The 16,500-nt window shown below is 46.5% G+C and overlaps 2 protein-coding genes and 1 long non-coding RNA gene across 6 annotated transcripts in view; 1 reads left to right on the plus strand and 2 right to left on the minus strand.

The window, feature by feature from the left end:
• Positions 1-6,767, plus strand: part of LOC138238052 (butyrophilin subfamily 1 member A1-like) — a 52,195-nt gene extending 45,428 nt beyond the window's left edge. Inside the window, exons 7-13 of one of the 2 annotated variants that reach the window (XM_069187876.1) lie at positions 558-575; positions 847-873; positions 2,172-2,204; positions 2,479-2,505; positions 3,341-3,367; positions 3,930-3,956; positions 5,915-6,767. In XM_069187876.1, the coding sequence (XP_069043977.1) occupies positions 558-575; positions 847-873; positions 2,172-2,204; positions 2,479-2,505; positions 3,341-3,367; positions 3,930-3,956; positions 5,915-6,477 (722 nt within the window). In that variant the 3' untranslated portion in view covers positions 6,478-6,767. The remainder of the gene's footprint in view (positions 1-557; positions 576-846; positions 874-2,171; positions 2,205-2,478; positions 2,506-3,340; positions 3,368-3,929; positions 3,957-5,914) is intronic. The other variant, XM_069187875.1, reaches the window with a different exon arrangement.
• LOC138238196 (fructose-bisphosphate aldolase A-like) overlaps positions 1-14,483 on the minus strand; it is a 216,302-nt gene extending 201,819 nt beyond the window's left edge. Inside the window, exons 1-3 of the mRNA XM_069188243.1 lie at positions 14,415-14,483; positions 13,644-13,838; positions 12,952-13,035 (exon numbers count right to left, since the gene is read on the minus strand). Coding sequence (XP_069044344.1) covers positions 12,952-13,035; positions 13,644-13,838; positions 14,415-14,483 — 348 coding nt within the window. The remainder of the gene's footprint in view (positions 1-12,951; positions 13,036-13,643; positions 13,839-14,414) is intronic.
• LOC138238072 (uncharacterized) lies at positions 9,868-12,441 on the minus strand. 3 transcript variants are annotated; one of them, XR_011189257.1, is made up of 5 exons: positions 12,229-12,441; positions 10,767-11,763; positions 10,480-10,651; positions 10,320-10,403; positions 9,868-9,885 (listed from the first exon to the last, which is right to left on the minus strand). It is a non-coding gene; the product is annotated as an uncharacterized lncRNA (long non-coding RNA). The 3 variants fall into 3 exon arrangements; XR_011189256.1 differs by having other exon boundaries at positions 9,871-9,885; positions 10,279-10,403; positions 10,484-10,651; XR_011189255.1 differs by having other exon boundaries at positions 9,871-9,885; positions 10,279-10,403.
• Positions 14,484-16,500: the final 2,017 nt, after the last annotated feature.

Genomic DNA, 16,500 nt, shown 5'->3' on the forward strand with positions numbered 1-16,500 from the left:
ATTCACTTTACAGAGTAGTGCAGTCCTCTGATTCCAGAGTATCTATCTTTGTCACCATAGTCAAGCCCATTCAAAGACCCCCAACCCTCCCTGTCTATTTCACCCCGATGGCAGTGACTGTCCCTCAGTCTGGAACAGTGTATTCATGAGCTCTGTGTTCATTGGTCAAACATTATCATGTGACAGTAAGGGGTGGGGACCCTTAAAGGGGAAATCACAGATGAATGGTAGAGAGTGTCAGACCTGCTAATCTATCACAGAAATCACAGATGTACTGGAGAGAGTGACAGAACTTTCCAATCTATCAGAGAGAACTGAAGTAAGAGGGGTCAGTTCTGTGGAAGTTTACAACAGAAAGGGTTGAATAAGATCTGTGGATCAATTACTGTTAAACGTATGGCTAGACAGGCAGAACAACCTGCCAGGATTCTGTCTCTTATGTTCTTTTGTTCAGTGAAATATAGAATATGTGTAATAGAAAACATGGCTAATGTATTTTTCCAGCTTCTGCAGCCCTGATCCCGTGTCACTGAGTGTCCTGTCTGTGTTTCTTACAGGGGAGGAGAAACTCAATGGTGAGTAAATCAGTCAGACTCTCTGTACTGTGTCCTGTAGTGATTTCAGCAGGAGCTCCTCTGTAAATGATCCTGCATCAGTGTTCTAACTGAATTGTATGTTATTATGATACAAGGTCAACGTAGAACAACTTGTTTATTAACACTATAATTGACAGTTTATTTATGGAAGGAGCTATTAACTGCCAATTTGAAATTGAAAACTTAAACCAATTTGAGTGTCATCAGACACCAGAGCTCTGATGGTCTAAATCATGTCTTATTATTCCAGCCATTCCTGTCATCCTCACAGAACTGGGTAAGTGATCTTCTGTGTCTGTGAGATCACAGATCCACCAGTACAAACACTAATGAATTATATTTGAGTGCACTGTTGTTCTGCAGTTTACTGTACTCTACTGTAATGAACTATATTGCACTGAAGTGTATCCTTCTTTTATTTTCATCAGTAATACACACAGGTATTTGATCAGTTGTGAAGATTAACAAAAGATTTACAAAAGCAATAGAAGCTACAGAGAAATAGAGAAAGTTCTCTACAACAATGTAAATATGGAGATCTTAGTTTTGACTCCCTCTCAGTTTGGTCCCAATGCACATTTTCAAAGTTAATATTTTAATGAAAACTTTAGTTTTAGACCACTTGCATGGGTGAAAAAAACTAACTGGCAGCAGAAACTATAAAGTAAGAAATGCTGCTTGTATGAATATCAGTCTTCTTTGCCCTCTTCTAATGTGTCAAAGACACTCTGAAAAGGCTTGTTTCAAACTGACAACAGGCCATCAGCCCCCTGTCCTGAGTGAACAGTCTGTATCTTGACACTGTGAGGGTCCTGTCTGTGTCCTGCTGTTACACACAGTGTCTGTAGAGCTGGAACAACACAGCTGCTCTGACTGCTTGTGTTCAGCCAGCTGGGCCCCTGTCTGTGTCAGACTGATACTGTCTGTGTGTCAGTCTTCCTGGATCAGGCCTGGTGTGGAGATGTGCTCACCATGGAGTGTGACTGGTCATCTCTCACTGTCCAGCTGATGTCCAGAGATCAGGCAGTGTGACCAGTGAGCAGGACATATCTGTGCCTCTGTCAGTGATACTGGTCACTGTGGGGATGGGTCACTTAGACATTGATACTGGTCACTGTGGGTACAGGTCACTCAGTCAGTGATACTGGACACTGTGGGTACAGGACCCTTAGTCTGTGTGAGAGCAGCCCACACTTTCACTCATCTGACTGAACAATGAACAGAATTCAGTATCAGTGGATGGTTATTTAAATATGAAATATCCCTAGTGCTGGAATAGTGCTGGAGACTGCAGACTGTGTTTATTTCTTATCTCTCTCAATTGCTCAAGCACCAGACTCCAGGGTGTCCTGTGATGTGTCTGTGTGTCTTATTGCCTTGTGCTGCTCAGACTTATTGAGTGAGACTCCAGTCTTACAGCCACTGCTGCTCACACTCACTGACACTCTGATCCACACTGCAGTGGAGACTGGGGATCCTGAACTGACTGCAGACTGTAGGATAAACTCTGGTATAATAACAGGTAAGAAGCAATAAAGGTCTTTAATACAATAAAGATCTACTCTCTCTCTGCAGATGCTGTGAAGCGAGCTCCTATCCCAAAATCACGTATGTACACTGTGTGAAACTCTGCTGACTGACAGTACTGACTGTACTGACATCTTATTACCAGAGTGTGACTGTGATTCACAGTGTCTGTATCTCTGTGTTCCAGTGTGTGACTGTGATTAACAGTGTCTGTATCTCTGTGTTCCAGTGTGAGACTGTGATTAACAGTGTCTGTGTCTCTGTGTTCCAGTGTGTGTCTGCGATTAACAGTGTCTGTATGTCTGTGTTCCAGTGGGTGACTGTGATTAACAGTGTCTGTATCTCTGTGTTTCAGAATGGCAGTGGCTGTGCAGTGCTGCAGGTAGGTCTGTTTCCTGTTGAAGATACAGGCATGGTACTGCTATTGAGCACTAATATTAATGAGTATTGATTCCTGGTGAGAAATGCACTGATAAAAGAGTAAGGAGAATGAGAATCAGTGTAAACTGAGATTCACTGCAGGTTCACATCGTGTTCCTGTGGAAAACCTCATCTCCTTTCACAGTGATCATGTTGTCATTCCGCCAGTGGAGTCATGTCTGTGCTGGACTGACTGAGCTATAAAATCACCCAACCTAAATAAAAACCTTTTTACTATGAAAAGCTCACAGTCTGTAGGAGACTACCTGTCATGGGTACAAATCATGAGTCCTACACAGTGGAGCATTTTAATAAATGGATGACAAAATCTGTTATTACAATATTTACACAACTGATGGTAAGAACACTTTCACTGCTGACCTCGTGATCCTACATAATAACATTAAGAATAATATCATGTGTCCCCCTCACTGTACTGGGGCTTGCAGGGTGAGCGCCCCCTACCAGCCCCACTAACACCTCTTCCAGCAGCAGCCTCAGCTCTCCAGGGAGTCTCCCCTCCAGGTATTGGCCAGGCTCACACCTGCTGGGTCTCAGTGGGTTGCTGGTTGTGAGCTGTTTTCACACTGGTGCTCGATCTCCTTCAGAGATATTAGACAAATCCAGCAAACAGCACAGCCGGATAACCCACGCCCTGTCACACTATAAACTATATCTTTACATGACCTTTGCCCTGTTCACCTGTCTGGGGTATAACCCCAGTATTGTCTGTGGTGGACACAGTGTCCCCCAGGACACTACAGCTCAGTACTGACCCTCTCCTTTCTTCTGTACAGGTGAAGGCAGCCCCATCCCTGACCTGCGTAAGTCCACTGTGTGTAAAGTCACAGCTCCTGCTGGGCTCCAGCTCTCTCCCTGTCAGTGTGTGTGGAGGACAGAGGGGTATTTAAACTGGGGAACTGGGGGGCAGGAGCTCCCTAAAGGGCAATTCTGTTGGATCAGGAAGACCTGGACAACACTAACAATGTATCATTAAAATAACACATCACAGAAGTCCATTCTTAAATACTTCTATATTACTAATGTATTTTTTCAATTCTTAAAACATGAGCAATAAAGAGGAGGTTTCAATGTGAATGAAGTTGAGCTCCTGATTTTTAATACTGATACTGTATGTCTGAAGTTCTCTTGTAATTGTAACTTTTAGTCTCTTGAAAGAAACCAGTTCAAGAGAACATTAGTGGTCTGTGAATTTCATTACCTCTGACCCCCTGAGTTTTGGTACTTTGAGGTTCATAATGAAAACTGTAGTGACAACTCTGTCTCGATTATGGAGCCCAGTGTGTGACTGTGATTAACAGTGTCTGTGTCTCTCTGCTCCACTGTGTGACTGTGATTAACAGTGTCTGTATCTCTGTGTTTCAGAATGGCAGTGGCTGTGCAGTGCTGCAGGTAGGTCTGTCTCTTCTTGATGACAGAGATGCTGTTTTAAGCCCTAGTGTCTGGGGTTATTGTGAAGATCAATCAAAGTTTCATGGTGGGAATTTCTATCTCCATCCTGTTTTTCAGTCTAATGGCCAGTAGCAGTCTCTCCTGGTGAAGGGGCTGACAGTGTAGAAAACTCATTTTCCCTGAAGGCCATGTGCTCTGGTCTCTGCTCACTCCTGACTGAGGGTCTACAGGCTGAATGTGGCAGAGCCAGTGACCCTGGATTTGGGAATAACTGTGGAATATCAGGAGGAATCAGGAGCAGAGCCAGTCTCGTAAAAACAAGCCATTCAAATCCTAAGGAGAAACACTGTTAAAGGTTGGAATAAAAGGATGGTATAATGAGAGTACTCTTCCCCTGCAGTTTCACAGACACACAGCCTCTTGTGAGAGGCAGCAGTGGGACTCTGGTACAGGGGCTCCTCTGGGGCCTGTAGGCCTCTCTCTTGTCTGAGAAATGGCTGCTTCTCTTCACATGTCAACCAGGCTGTTGGGTCAGCAGGAAGAAACATAAAATCACCTTTTCCTTTTCTGTTTCCCTCTTTCCTCTGGCTGTGTTAATATTGTATTTTTGGGAGCTGAACCTCTTTAACCCCCAGCTCCTCAAAGGTCATTTTATCCTGGAGTGTTTGTGTCCTGAACATCTTGCAATATCTTGGACAGGATAGAGAGTCCAGAACTGGTTCAGGGTCTGAATTCAAGGAACCACCTGGACATCAAGTCTGAAACATCAGATGTATATATATCTTTCTCAGTACACACGCTAGGAAGAAATATCCACCCCTCCAAATAAAAACACATTTAATTTCATCAAAAGTGATTTTTCAAAATGTAGCACATGTAGATACCTATTTTTCTAGGCCATGTCCAATCTATTTATATTTATATATTTTACACTAGATGGGCTCTTTTATACAGCCTTTCTATTATCCAGGAGTAAAAAAATAAGAGCTGATAAGAATCTCTTTGAGCTTCACTAGATTGACAGGCAGACAAGCAAAGGGGAGTATTTACTCAGTATTAAGGTATTCAGTATTAAGAGTTTACACTGAAGTATTAAGTATGAGGAGAGTATTAAGTCAGTATTCATTAGTCATGCGAATAAAGCTTCTTGAATCGATTAAAACCCCCATTCGCTCTGGGCATGTATAAGCCCCGCCCCCTGTCTCTCAGTGATCAGAGCTCACTGATTGACAGCTCGTGTCTCCTATCAGAGAGGCGGACAGTGAGCGCGAGCAGTCTGAAGTCAGTATGAGCGCCTCTGTTTCTCTCGTCTTTCTCTCCAGGTTTCTGGATGTGTTATTTCTGCTTTAAATTGAATACTTTGGATATTTCTTCACATTTTCAATGGAAGTGTTAAGGCTTTATTATATTTCAGTAAGACTTTGCTTTTGCCATTATATTTTTTTTTCTGTCACAAACGAGCAGTATACAGTCTTTGAATTCAGCACTTTTTTATTCTGCGTCATCAGGAAAATGGTCTTAGAGAAGATGAACGAGCTGCTGATCTGGGATTTGAAATAAACCGGTTTAACAGACAGGATGTCCAGTTTCTTACAGTATACAGGTCGTTGTGGTGGGTTTGAAGTGTTTGAAAGCGAGTGGTCAGGCTGTAGTTTCTCCTGCAGTCTGGTCGGTCCTGTGTTTATTAATAATGTCGTTTAAAAAAAAAAAGTTTAATCGCTGTGAAAACAAGTGTTTAATGTTTGTATTTAGAGGATACTGGGGATCACTTCCATGTGTAATACTAGTGAAACAGTGAAGAAGATGTCGTTTCTCTGGAAGGGAAGAGCGGTCATTAGTAATTGACTGGTGTTTCTCTCTCGGTGTGTTTGGGGACAAAGACATTTCACGGTCTGATGGAGTTGAGTTGGACTGTGATCGGCAGGAGCCTGTTGTGATGTTTGTGTTTTATTCCCCAGCTGCTGTGAATCTGGACCCTGATACAGCTCACTGTGGGCTCAGTCTGTCTGAGGATGGGAAGAGAGTGAGACGGGGACAGAGGAAGAGTCTCTCTGACAATCCTCACAGGTTTGATCTCTGTCACTGTGTCGTGAGCAGGGAGGCCTTCACCTCAGGGAGACACTACTGGGAGGTGGAGGTGAATGATGACTGGAGAATAGGAGTGACCAGAGAGTCTGCCAGGAAGAAGGGAGAGTTCAGATTTGTTCCCCAGGAGGGTTACTGGTTGTTGAAATACTGGTGGCTGAACTCTTATCTCTGTGAATTCTCTGCTCTCACTGACCCTGAGACCCCTCTCCCCCTCAGTCTGCGGCCCAGGAAGCTGGGGGTGTGTGTGGATATTGAGGAGAGGAAGGTCTCCTTTTACACAGTGGAGTCCAGAGCTCATGTCTACACTTTCACTAACATGGTCTTCCCTCAGGGGGAGAAGATCTATCCTGTCTTCTGGACTGAGGATCGTAATAAAGCCCTTGAGCTGCTGCCTGCTGTCAGTGTGGAGATTAAACCCGTCACTGACTCATGAACACAGGCTGACTCTCTCCCAGCTCTCTGGCCCACTGCTCATACTGGGAGACGGGTTTACTGACGGGTAGTGAGGTGATGTCAGAAATACAATAGTAATTGTAGATGATGTTGTATCGTGTTTAAATTTTTTATTTCAATATAACACATTTAAATGGGGAAAAATAACATGTACGAGAGAGGGCGAGATACCTCGCTACCAGCCTGCTGTACTCCTGACTTGTAAATATCTCTGGAAACCCTGCTGTGTTTTTTTTCTAATTTTAAGAAAATAAACTTTTAAAAATGAAATCCCGTGTGAGTCTCTCCTGCGCGCGCCGGTGACCGTGAAGCTGCCAGAATGGGGAGGGACCCGGTGACGTCACCACAGCCAGGAGGAATAGGGACTGTGACGCAGACAGGAAGTGGCTCAGGGTGGTTATGGGAGTTGTAGTTTGCAGGCAGTGCTGCGTCTGTGAGCAGCTACAGCCAGTCTAATACCCGGCTCCCCTTAGTCAGGGTTACATCAGCATATTACTCTTTTTTCTGGTCTTTGGTTCCCAATGAAGTGTGATAATTGGCCAGTGAAGCTCTGTTTTCCTTCATATGGAAGCCCAAAAGTTTATGGCAGCGGCAAGTTTTTTTCTTCACGGACAGAAACCTGGGCTCCGTGTCAGTCTTGTCTTCCATCCTGCCATTTGGACATTTCATGTGGACGATTCTCTGTCCACAGAGGGACTGTGTCAGAGAGGTAGTTTTAACACACTCCCTTGTGCGCTGGTTAGTGTGGTAATTGTGAGACGCTCCCTAGAGCAGGCAAGTTAGTAGATGGCTGAGCTGCTAAATAACTCTTCAAGTAAAAAGTGAAGTTAAACGCATTCCTGGTGTTGTGTTCAGCTGTGTTTAATATATATAAACTAACCTGAAACAGGAGAGACTGCACCGGGAGATTACTGCACTGCTTCGGCAGTTCATGTACTCAGCAGGATGAGCATCATTATTTGAGGGATTATTTTTGTAACTTTGGGATGTGTATTTGTTTCCTTTCATTATTTTGTCCCTCTCTCTACCTTGGAACAAAACGTGCTACAATTCGCTATTTTTTTAAATCCCAGCCGTGTTTAGTCCAAAATCTCAGAACAACCTGAGAAACGTCCAGTTCAGGACTCTCAGTACCGCCCTCTCCGACCGCATTTGAAATATTTCACTTTGTTCGCTTCGTGACGCAGTGCTGTACCGCGGGAAAACACTGTTGACAACATGAATATCGAACTTCAATCTGTTACATATTTTCTTAGAAATACATTTTATTATGCAAATAAATTAAACTTCTTGACTAAACTGTCTGTATGACTAAAATGGCTGTTTTACTCAACTAAAAGTAAGACTTATTATAATTAAAATGTATGGAATATTGAAACAGGAAGGAGACTTGGAGACGCTTCAGAGAACACGTCAGGGCTGTGAAGATGAAAGATTTCTCCAAGCCCCTAGTTTCTCAGTTCACCTCAGACGGCCATGATCACACCGATCTCTCTGTCTGCATTCTCAAAGAAGGGTTTCTCACCTCCCACAGCAGAAAGACGTCAGAAACAAAAATGATTCTGAAATTTGATTCACCCCTTCTCCCTCTCTCAACGACAGACTGGTTTTCGTGTAATTTAATAAAGTATATTTGTTTCCTTTCATTATTTTGTCCCTCTTTCTACCTTGGAACAAAACGTGCTGTAATCGTCTCTATTCTCACACGTCTCTCTCCCCCTCTCCACTTTGCAGCACCTTCTGAATGGTCTCTCTGTCTCTCCCCTCTCCCCTCTCCTGCCTCCCGGGTTTTCTTCTCCTGCTACATTATCTCTGCAGTTTCCTTCCTCCGCTTTTCAGCAGGAATAAACCCTTCCTGGTTCCTTTGCAGCCTACGCATGCTGACACAGCTCCCTACCAGCTACAGGGAGATCAGTTACAGGGAAGAAACCTTCACTGGGTCCTTTGCAGCGTTTAAACTTGCTTACTGCACTTCACATGTGTACAGTCATTAATGATGTCACGTCAGTCAAGGAAAAATTAGTCTTGACTTCTGCCTTTCGAAAAAGTACAGCCAACCTTCTGCACCTGAACACCTCCATTGCGTCGAGCCTGTCTACCGAAACACTGTCTAATTTCTACATTTGCATTGTGATCTTAATGATCTGGAAGTTCATTTACAAATGTAAAAACTCCATCGAAGTCCCTTCCGCATTTGTGAAACTGGGGAGAGTCAGTTGAGAGACGGAACAAACTACAAACAGACCTGGACCAATAAAATCACTGCAGACAGGAGTGTGAATGCTTGGAGCTTTATTGAGTCTCAGTACAAGGGATCTATTACAGCAGGCAGAGCAGAGCCAAGAGTCTCACCAGAGAGGACGGGAGACACAGTGAGAGAGAAGATCACAGAGAATCCCTCAGTAATAAACACACACAGCAGGACAGGAGACACAGTGAGAGGGAGAGTAGATCACAGAGACTCCCTCAGTAATAAACACACACAGCAGGACAGGAGACACAGTGAGAGGGAGAGTAGATCACAAAGACTCCCTCAGTAATAAACACACAACAGGACAGGAGACACAGTGCTTCAAAAGTTTATCAATAATCTCTAAATAGAAAACAACATCAGAGGTCAGACACAAAATTGTTATTGTCATTCTAAGTTAATTTTTAAACTCAACAAACTATATTTTATTCAAACTCATTCATCTTGAAATAAGTCTAAGATGTATACCCAAAGAGAGGAAGTTCAGGAAAATCATTTTCACCTTCCTGGTTTTCACAGAACTCTCAGAACTTCAACTCAGAAGTTCTTGTTGGTCTGTACTCAGCTCGTCAGAAGTTGTCTGGTGGTGTCTGTGGAACGTGGTCACATCGTATATATAGACACACTGTTTCCTGCAGACTCAGGATGAGATGAGAGAAAGGTCTGCTGAGGTCCAGCATGAAGACGTTCCTCTCTACATCAGTGGTCTCAGTGCTCATTAAGATAACAGTGTGGTTTTTATTCTTTTCATTCCCCCAAACCACAGGGCTGGTTCTCAGACGCACACAAGGGCCACGCGATTTTGAGAAGAATCTTGTTTGCATGGAAAATGTATTTGAGAGTCCCTGTGCACATGTCCCTGTGCTGAAGAACTGATCTCAGTTCTCTCTGCCCAGTGTCACAGCTGGTTCTCTCATGAGTCTCAGTGTCAGGGTCAACCAGTGTGTGAGGAGATGAACAGAGGAGCCTCACACTCAAGATCACTGTGGGAGAGGGACCAGAGTGTTTTTCAGTTTTCTATTGGGATCCTGCAGTGATGTGATACCAGCTTTACAGTCCATTTCTGACTCACTACTTGAAATAGCCAAAGAGAATAAATAAAACCTTAAACATGGTCATTCTTGTTTTCATGCACTCCTGAGGACTCCTGTCTCTCCTGTTGTCACACACACACACCTGAGGACTCCTGTCTCTCCTGTTGTCACACACACACCTGAGTACTCCTGTCTCTCCTATTATCACACAGAAACACCTGAGGACTCCTGTCTCTCCAGTTGTCACACAACCACAAGAGGACTCCTGTCTCTCCTGTTGTCACACACACACACACACACACACCTGAGGATTCCTGTCTCTCCTGTTGTCACACACACACACACACACACACACACACACACACACACACACACACACACCTGAGGATTCCTGTCTCTACTGTTATCACACACACACCCCTGAGGACTCCTGTCTCTCCTGTTGTCACACAAACACAAGAGGATTCCTGTCTCTCCTGTTGTCACACTCACACACCTGAGGACTCCTGTCTCTCCTGTTGTCACACACACACACACCTGAGGACTCCTGTCTCTCCTGTTGTCACACACACACACACCTGAGGACTCCTGTCTCTCCTGTTGTCACACACACACACACACCTGAGGACTCCTGTCTCTCCTGTTGTCACACACACACACACCTTAGGACTCCTGTCTCTACTGTTATCACACACACACACCCCTGAGGACTCCTGTCTCTCCTGTTGTCACACAAACACAAGAGGACTCCTGTCTCTCCTGTTATCACACACACACACACACACACACCTGAGGACTCCTGTCTCTCCTGTTGTCACACACACACACCCCTGAGGACTCCTGTCTCTCCTGTTGTCACACACACACCCCTGAGGACTCCTGTCTCTCCTGTTATCACACACACACACCTGAGGACTCCTGTCTCTCCTGTTGTCACACAAACACACCTGAGGACTCCTGTCTCTCCTGTTGTCACACACATACCTGAGGACTCCCGTCTCTCCTGTTGTCACACACACCGGAGGGGAATTATCTGTTAATGCTTCTTCCTGTGGAAGTGTGTTCTGGTCAGCATCAGCCCCAGCTGTGTCGAGTATCTGAGCTGACCGGTGTTCCTGTGGTGTCCAGTACTGGTTAATAGAGCTATCAAGCTCAGGGCTGCCTGTCAATATCACTAACGCTACTGGAAACTGCCTAAGGACCTCAGTTATGAGCCTGAGTTTAGCCTGTTCTAGTTCAGCTGCTTGAAATCAAGAGACAGCCAGCTGGACTGACCCCCTCCTCCCTACAACAGTCTCAGGACACCAGCACAGGACTCTCCTGCTCTCCTCGTCCTCCCTCAGGCCTGTAGAGACTCTGCAGCTGAAACACTGAGTCTTTTCCTTCTGCTCGACCTGTCCCTGAGCAGCCCAGGGGTGAGACAGCCCCCCCGAACCTCCAGCAGTCTTCATTCACACAGTGTAGTCTCAGGAGTGACCCTGAATCCACATCACTGCTGGACTTCCTGACTCAGTAACAAGCTCACTGACTGCAGGAGACAGGGGTAAGTTCTCCTGTCCTAGTAAAGACACTTACTGCTCCAGAAGCAAAACAATTTGACAACATCTCCCCATAAAACTCAAAATCCAGCATTTGTGGGTTACCTTTATTTATTTTTTTCCCCCAATATTAGAGGCAAAAAGGAGAGAGAAGGCACAACATGGAACAGGAAGTGACATCACACAGAAGGGCCTACAACTACCAGGACAGCACAGTTAACTACACAAACGCAGGCGCCCGATTGGCTGAAGGCGCTGTCTGTCTCGCCACGTCTCCCCTCGAGAGTCCCGACCCCATGTGATGATGTCACGGCAGGGGGCGTGTCTTCACCAGGGGTGGAGTGTTCTCAGTAGGCGTGGTTGGCGACGAACGGGGATTCTCCAGCAGCTGCGCCTTTGTCTCCGGTGGGAACATACTTCCCGACTGCAGCCTGGCTGTTAGTCTGAGAGAGAGGGAGAGACAGATATCAGCACCGGCTAAGTACAGAGTGTCCGAGCAGCAGACTGCCCCTCCACCCGGCTTCACTGCTGGTCCCCAGGGAAACACTCACTGATCGACTGTCCAGGGCACTTATTTCCTTAAAAAGCAGGAAGCGGTCCTGATCTGTTTCTCTGTGGCAGGTTTCAGTGCGTCAGTCGGTGTGTCAGTACCTGTGAGGGCTTGGTGCTCTCCTCCATGTCATTGTGTCAGTGTGACAGTGGGTCAGTCACTGCGTCACTGGGTCAGTCAGTGTGTCAGAACGTCAGTCAGTCTGTCAGTGAGTCAGTGGGTCAGCGTGTCAGTTGTCAGTGGGTCAGCATGTCAGTTGTCAGTGTGACAGTGGGTCAGTGAGATAGTGGGTCAGTCAGTAGGTCAGTGGGTCAGTCAGTGTGACAGTGGGTCAGTCAGTGAGACAGTGGGTCAGTACCGTTGCTCTCTTGATGTACTCCTCCTGGGAGGCCTTGGCGTTCTCCTTCTTGCCTGCCCAGGCCTTCAGCGCGGAGGCCTGCAGCGCGCGGCCGTACGAGAAGGTCAGGGCCCAGGGCTTGTGCAGGGGGCACTGGCTGATGGCGTTGAGGTTGATGGAGGCCTCCTCCTCGCTCTGCCCACCGGACAGGAACGTCACCCCTGGGACAGAGAGGGAGAGAGAGAGGGGCGTCACAAAACCGCCGGACCCCAAACCCTCGAAATGTAACCCCCACCTCCTCACGAGCGAGCACCTGGAGGCACAGCAGCCACGTTTGTCACAACAGCAAGCAGACAAACTCACCGAGGAACGGACACAGCAGGGGAACTGCAGCTCAGTGGAATTATTCCAGTGAGAAACAGTGCCCCCATGGTGCTCAGGCACAGCAGGGGAACTGCAGCTCAAAGGAGTTATTCCAGTGAGAAACAGCACCCCCATGGTGCTCAGGCACAACAGGGGAACTGCAGCTGTGGAATTATTCCAGTGAGAAACAGCGCCCCCATGGTGCTCAGGCACAGCAGGGGAACCGCAGCACAAAGGAATTATTCCAGTGTGAAACAGCGCCCCCATGGTGCTCAGGCACAGCAGGAAAACTGCAGCTCACTGTAAGACCACTTCTAGGGGTAGCACAATAACGCACCAACGCCCCCTCTCCCACCCCACCCTGCGCCCCGACTCTCTCACCTTCTCAGTGACGTACTGGCAGCACTTGAGGTTGTGGTCTCCGTCGGGCAGGATCTCGGGCTCCACGATGGGCACGATGCCATGTTAACACGGATTGGGGCAGCGCTCGCAGGTGGGTGCACAGGGGTGCACAGGGGAGCAGGCCCAGAGCTCACAGACTGGGACGCACACACACGCACGCACTGCTTCCAAATCAAAAACCGGAACTAGTCCAGTATGTCCAACTGGTTACAGGGCCCACCAGTCCTACCGGGATTTTGGTTGTTCCACTGGGATTTGATTGTTGGAGTTCCTATTTTTTTAGTTTGAGGAACCTTTTCTTTTTAAACCTGTTAAGGGGAAGGCTTCAGAAACGCATTGCCGAATCTCTCAGTTTCCACCCCAGCTAGGGCTAGGGTCAGGATCCCGCTGGTACTTGGAACATTTCTAACCTTGTCGCTGTATTTTGGGGCCCAGGTAAAGCTCAGAAAACAGCGATGCTTTTTGCCCATCATAATTTTCTGCTTTTCCACATACTTAGTGCTGCATTAGACAGTACAGGATGTGTCCTACAAAACTACATCAGAATGAAAGTGTTAGGAAAATGAATTTGATAGGGTAAACTCTCTATGATGTGTCAATTCAAATGGGAAAAGAAATATAATTGATGTCGGAACTGAATGCGTCTCTTAACCCCCGACCCCGGCTCGTACTATCTGGCAAATGCTGGCGTAGTGGTCGAGGACGTTGGGGTTCTCGATGATGGCGAGATGGGAGGGGGTGGTGGGTGTGATCTTCAGCACGCAGCGCCACTTGGCGAAGTTGGCGCCATCCTTCTTGTACTGGGCACAGCGCTCGTACAGCCCGTCCAGACCTGGGAGAGAGAGAGAGGGGTTAATACAGACACACTGACTGGACACTCCAGTACATTAACACTGCACTGAGAGAGAGAGGGGTTAATACACACACACTGACTGGACACTCCAGTACATTAACACTGCACTGAGAGAGAGAGGTTAATACACACACACTGACTGGACACTCCAGTACATTAACACTGCAGTGAGAGAGAGGGGTTAATACAGACACACTGACTGGACACTCCAGTACATTAACACTGCACTGAGAGATAGAGGGGGGTTAATACAGACACACTGACTGGACACTCCAGTACATTAACACTGCACTGAGAGAGAGGGGTTAATACAGACACACTGACTGGACACTCCAGTACATTAACACTGCACTGAGAGAGAGGGGTTAATACAGACACACTGACTGGACACTCCAGTACATCCCAAAGCCTGTCTACACTCTAGGGGTGACAGGGCCTTCTCCTGCTGTGCCACCAAGCTCTGGAACTCTCTCCCCAAGGATATCAGAGAGTCTCCTTCTCTCAACTCCTTCAAATCCAGACTCAAACCTCCTTCTCTAGAAGAGTCTTTACTGACCTGGCTTGTTCCTCACCCCTCTGCTGTTCTCACTACCACCCTCCACGGTCTCCTCTGTGTGTTGTCATTGTTTTTATCTGGTGTAGTCTTATTTATTGTCATTCTGTAAAGCACTTTAAGGGTGCTATATAAAATAAAGTTTATTATAAAAGCCAGTGCAGGTGTGTACAGAGACAGGAGCCCCAGAGTCTCTTAGAAAAGCCAGTGCAGGTGTGTACAGAGACAGGAGCCCCAGAGTCTCTTATAAAAGCCAGTGCAGGTGTGTACAGAGACAGGAGCCCCAGAGTCTCTTATAAAAGCCAGTGCAGGTGTGTACAGAGACAGGAGCCCCAGAGCCTCTTATAAAAGCCAGTGCAGGTGTGTACAGAGACAGGGCCCCAGAGTCTCTTATAAAAGCCAGTGCAGGTGTGTACAGAGACAGGAGCCCCAGAGTCTCTTATAAAAGCCAGTGCAGGTGTGTACAGAGACAGGAGCCCCAGAGTCTCTTATAAAATAAGGTGCAGGTGTGTACAGAGACAGGAGCCCCAGAGTCTCTTATAAAAGTCAGTGCCAGCGAGGGATACTGCAGTAGTTCACAGTCCAGCGGCTGCTAGATACTGCGGGAGACCGCAGCTATTTAGAAAGTTTCAGTGGTCTGACTGCAGTGCTTTGTAAAGCCACCAGGTGGAGCAATGAAGCTTAACGTGGCTCGTGGAGCAGTTGGGCTGTTGCCAGAAAACACTGGTTTCCATTCCTGGTCAGTGCTGAGGGACCATCCTTTTCCAATTATAGAATTAAGTTGTACTCTGTTTAGACTTGTTAATTTTAAACTGTTATTATACTGGAGCTTGTGAACATGATGTGCCTCTTTCAGGTTTACATCCACATAGAGACAATTCAAAGGTAAATTTTGTTAGCAGAAAATAATAACACTACGGTAATGTAATACATACCTAATGTACACACAGATGGTAATGATAGCTAAATATGAAAATGTACACAGCATATTCTTTGTCTTTAATATAATTTAAATGATAAAATTTACACAATCACTATTCCTGAGGTCATCCTCTCCTTGCTAGTTCACAGGAGTGTGAATGACTGGAGCTTTATTGAGTCTCAGTACAAGTGATCTCTCACAGGAGGCAGAGCAGAGCCAAGAGTCGCAGAGAGAGGGATTGGAGGGGGGAGAGGAACTGTGCAGCAGGTCAGATAATCTGCTTTTGTTACAAACAGAGTCAGATCTGTGAACTGAAGAGCCTGCAATGAGCTTCTGAAGCAGCAGGGGGCGCTGTTCCCCAGCATCAGGTGAAGCTTCAAACACCTGTATTCTTCTTGATCCAGGGCCTGATGCTGAGCACCCGGGTAAGGACCCCGAGGGTGTTGGGAGCTTCGCAGTTCTCACTGGTTATAAAACTCACAACGCCGACCTGAACCCATCTGTTGTTCTCTTTACACACCAGAGGGCCCCCAGAGTCACCCTGTAATGAGAGAGAGCACACTGATGGTGGTGGAGGGGTTCCCCATTACCTGTAAAGTGCTTTGAGTGGAGTGTAAGTTGTTATTGTTATTATTATTATAATATAAGTGAAGTAGAGTTGTAGTTACTCACAGTTCTGGGCAGTGTGCTGCAGTGAAAACCCAGCAACTACTGATCAGGGAGCCACCACATTCAAAATACTCTCCAGGTTTCGTGTTGACAGGAGTGATCTGAAAATAAACCATCCAGGGCCACTCTCCCTCTGATGCATCCTGACCACCCACTACAGAGCTCCTGGACAGAGGAGAGCTGGACACAAGAGAGACACAGAGGGGTTCATACAGAACAGGCTTGAGATCAGTCATCCAGGACCACTGTCCGTCCTTCACACCCTGACTGACCACTACAGAGCTCCTGGACAGAGGAGAGCTGGACACTGGAGAGACACAGAGGGGTTGTCATGATGGGTAGTTTTAACACACTCCCTTGTGTTTTAGTTGGTCTGGTAATTGTGAGACACTCCCTGGAGTAAGCTAGTGCGTGAGATCGCAGGTGGCTGACCCGTGAGCGAACTGCTGACTCACCGTTCAATTAGAAAGGTAAGTTAAACGCATCCCTTGTGTTGGGGTTGTATATATAAATGAATCTCAAAGCGGTGCA

Source organism: Lepisosteus oculatus, chromosome 4, assembly GCF_040954835.1.
Source record: "Lepisosteus oculatus isolate fLepOcu1 chromosome 4, fLepOcu1.hap2, whole genome shotgun sequence".
NCBI lineage: Eukaryota > Metazoa > Chordata > Actinopteri > Semionotiformes > Lepisosteidae > Lepisosteus > Lepisosteus oculatus.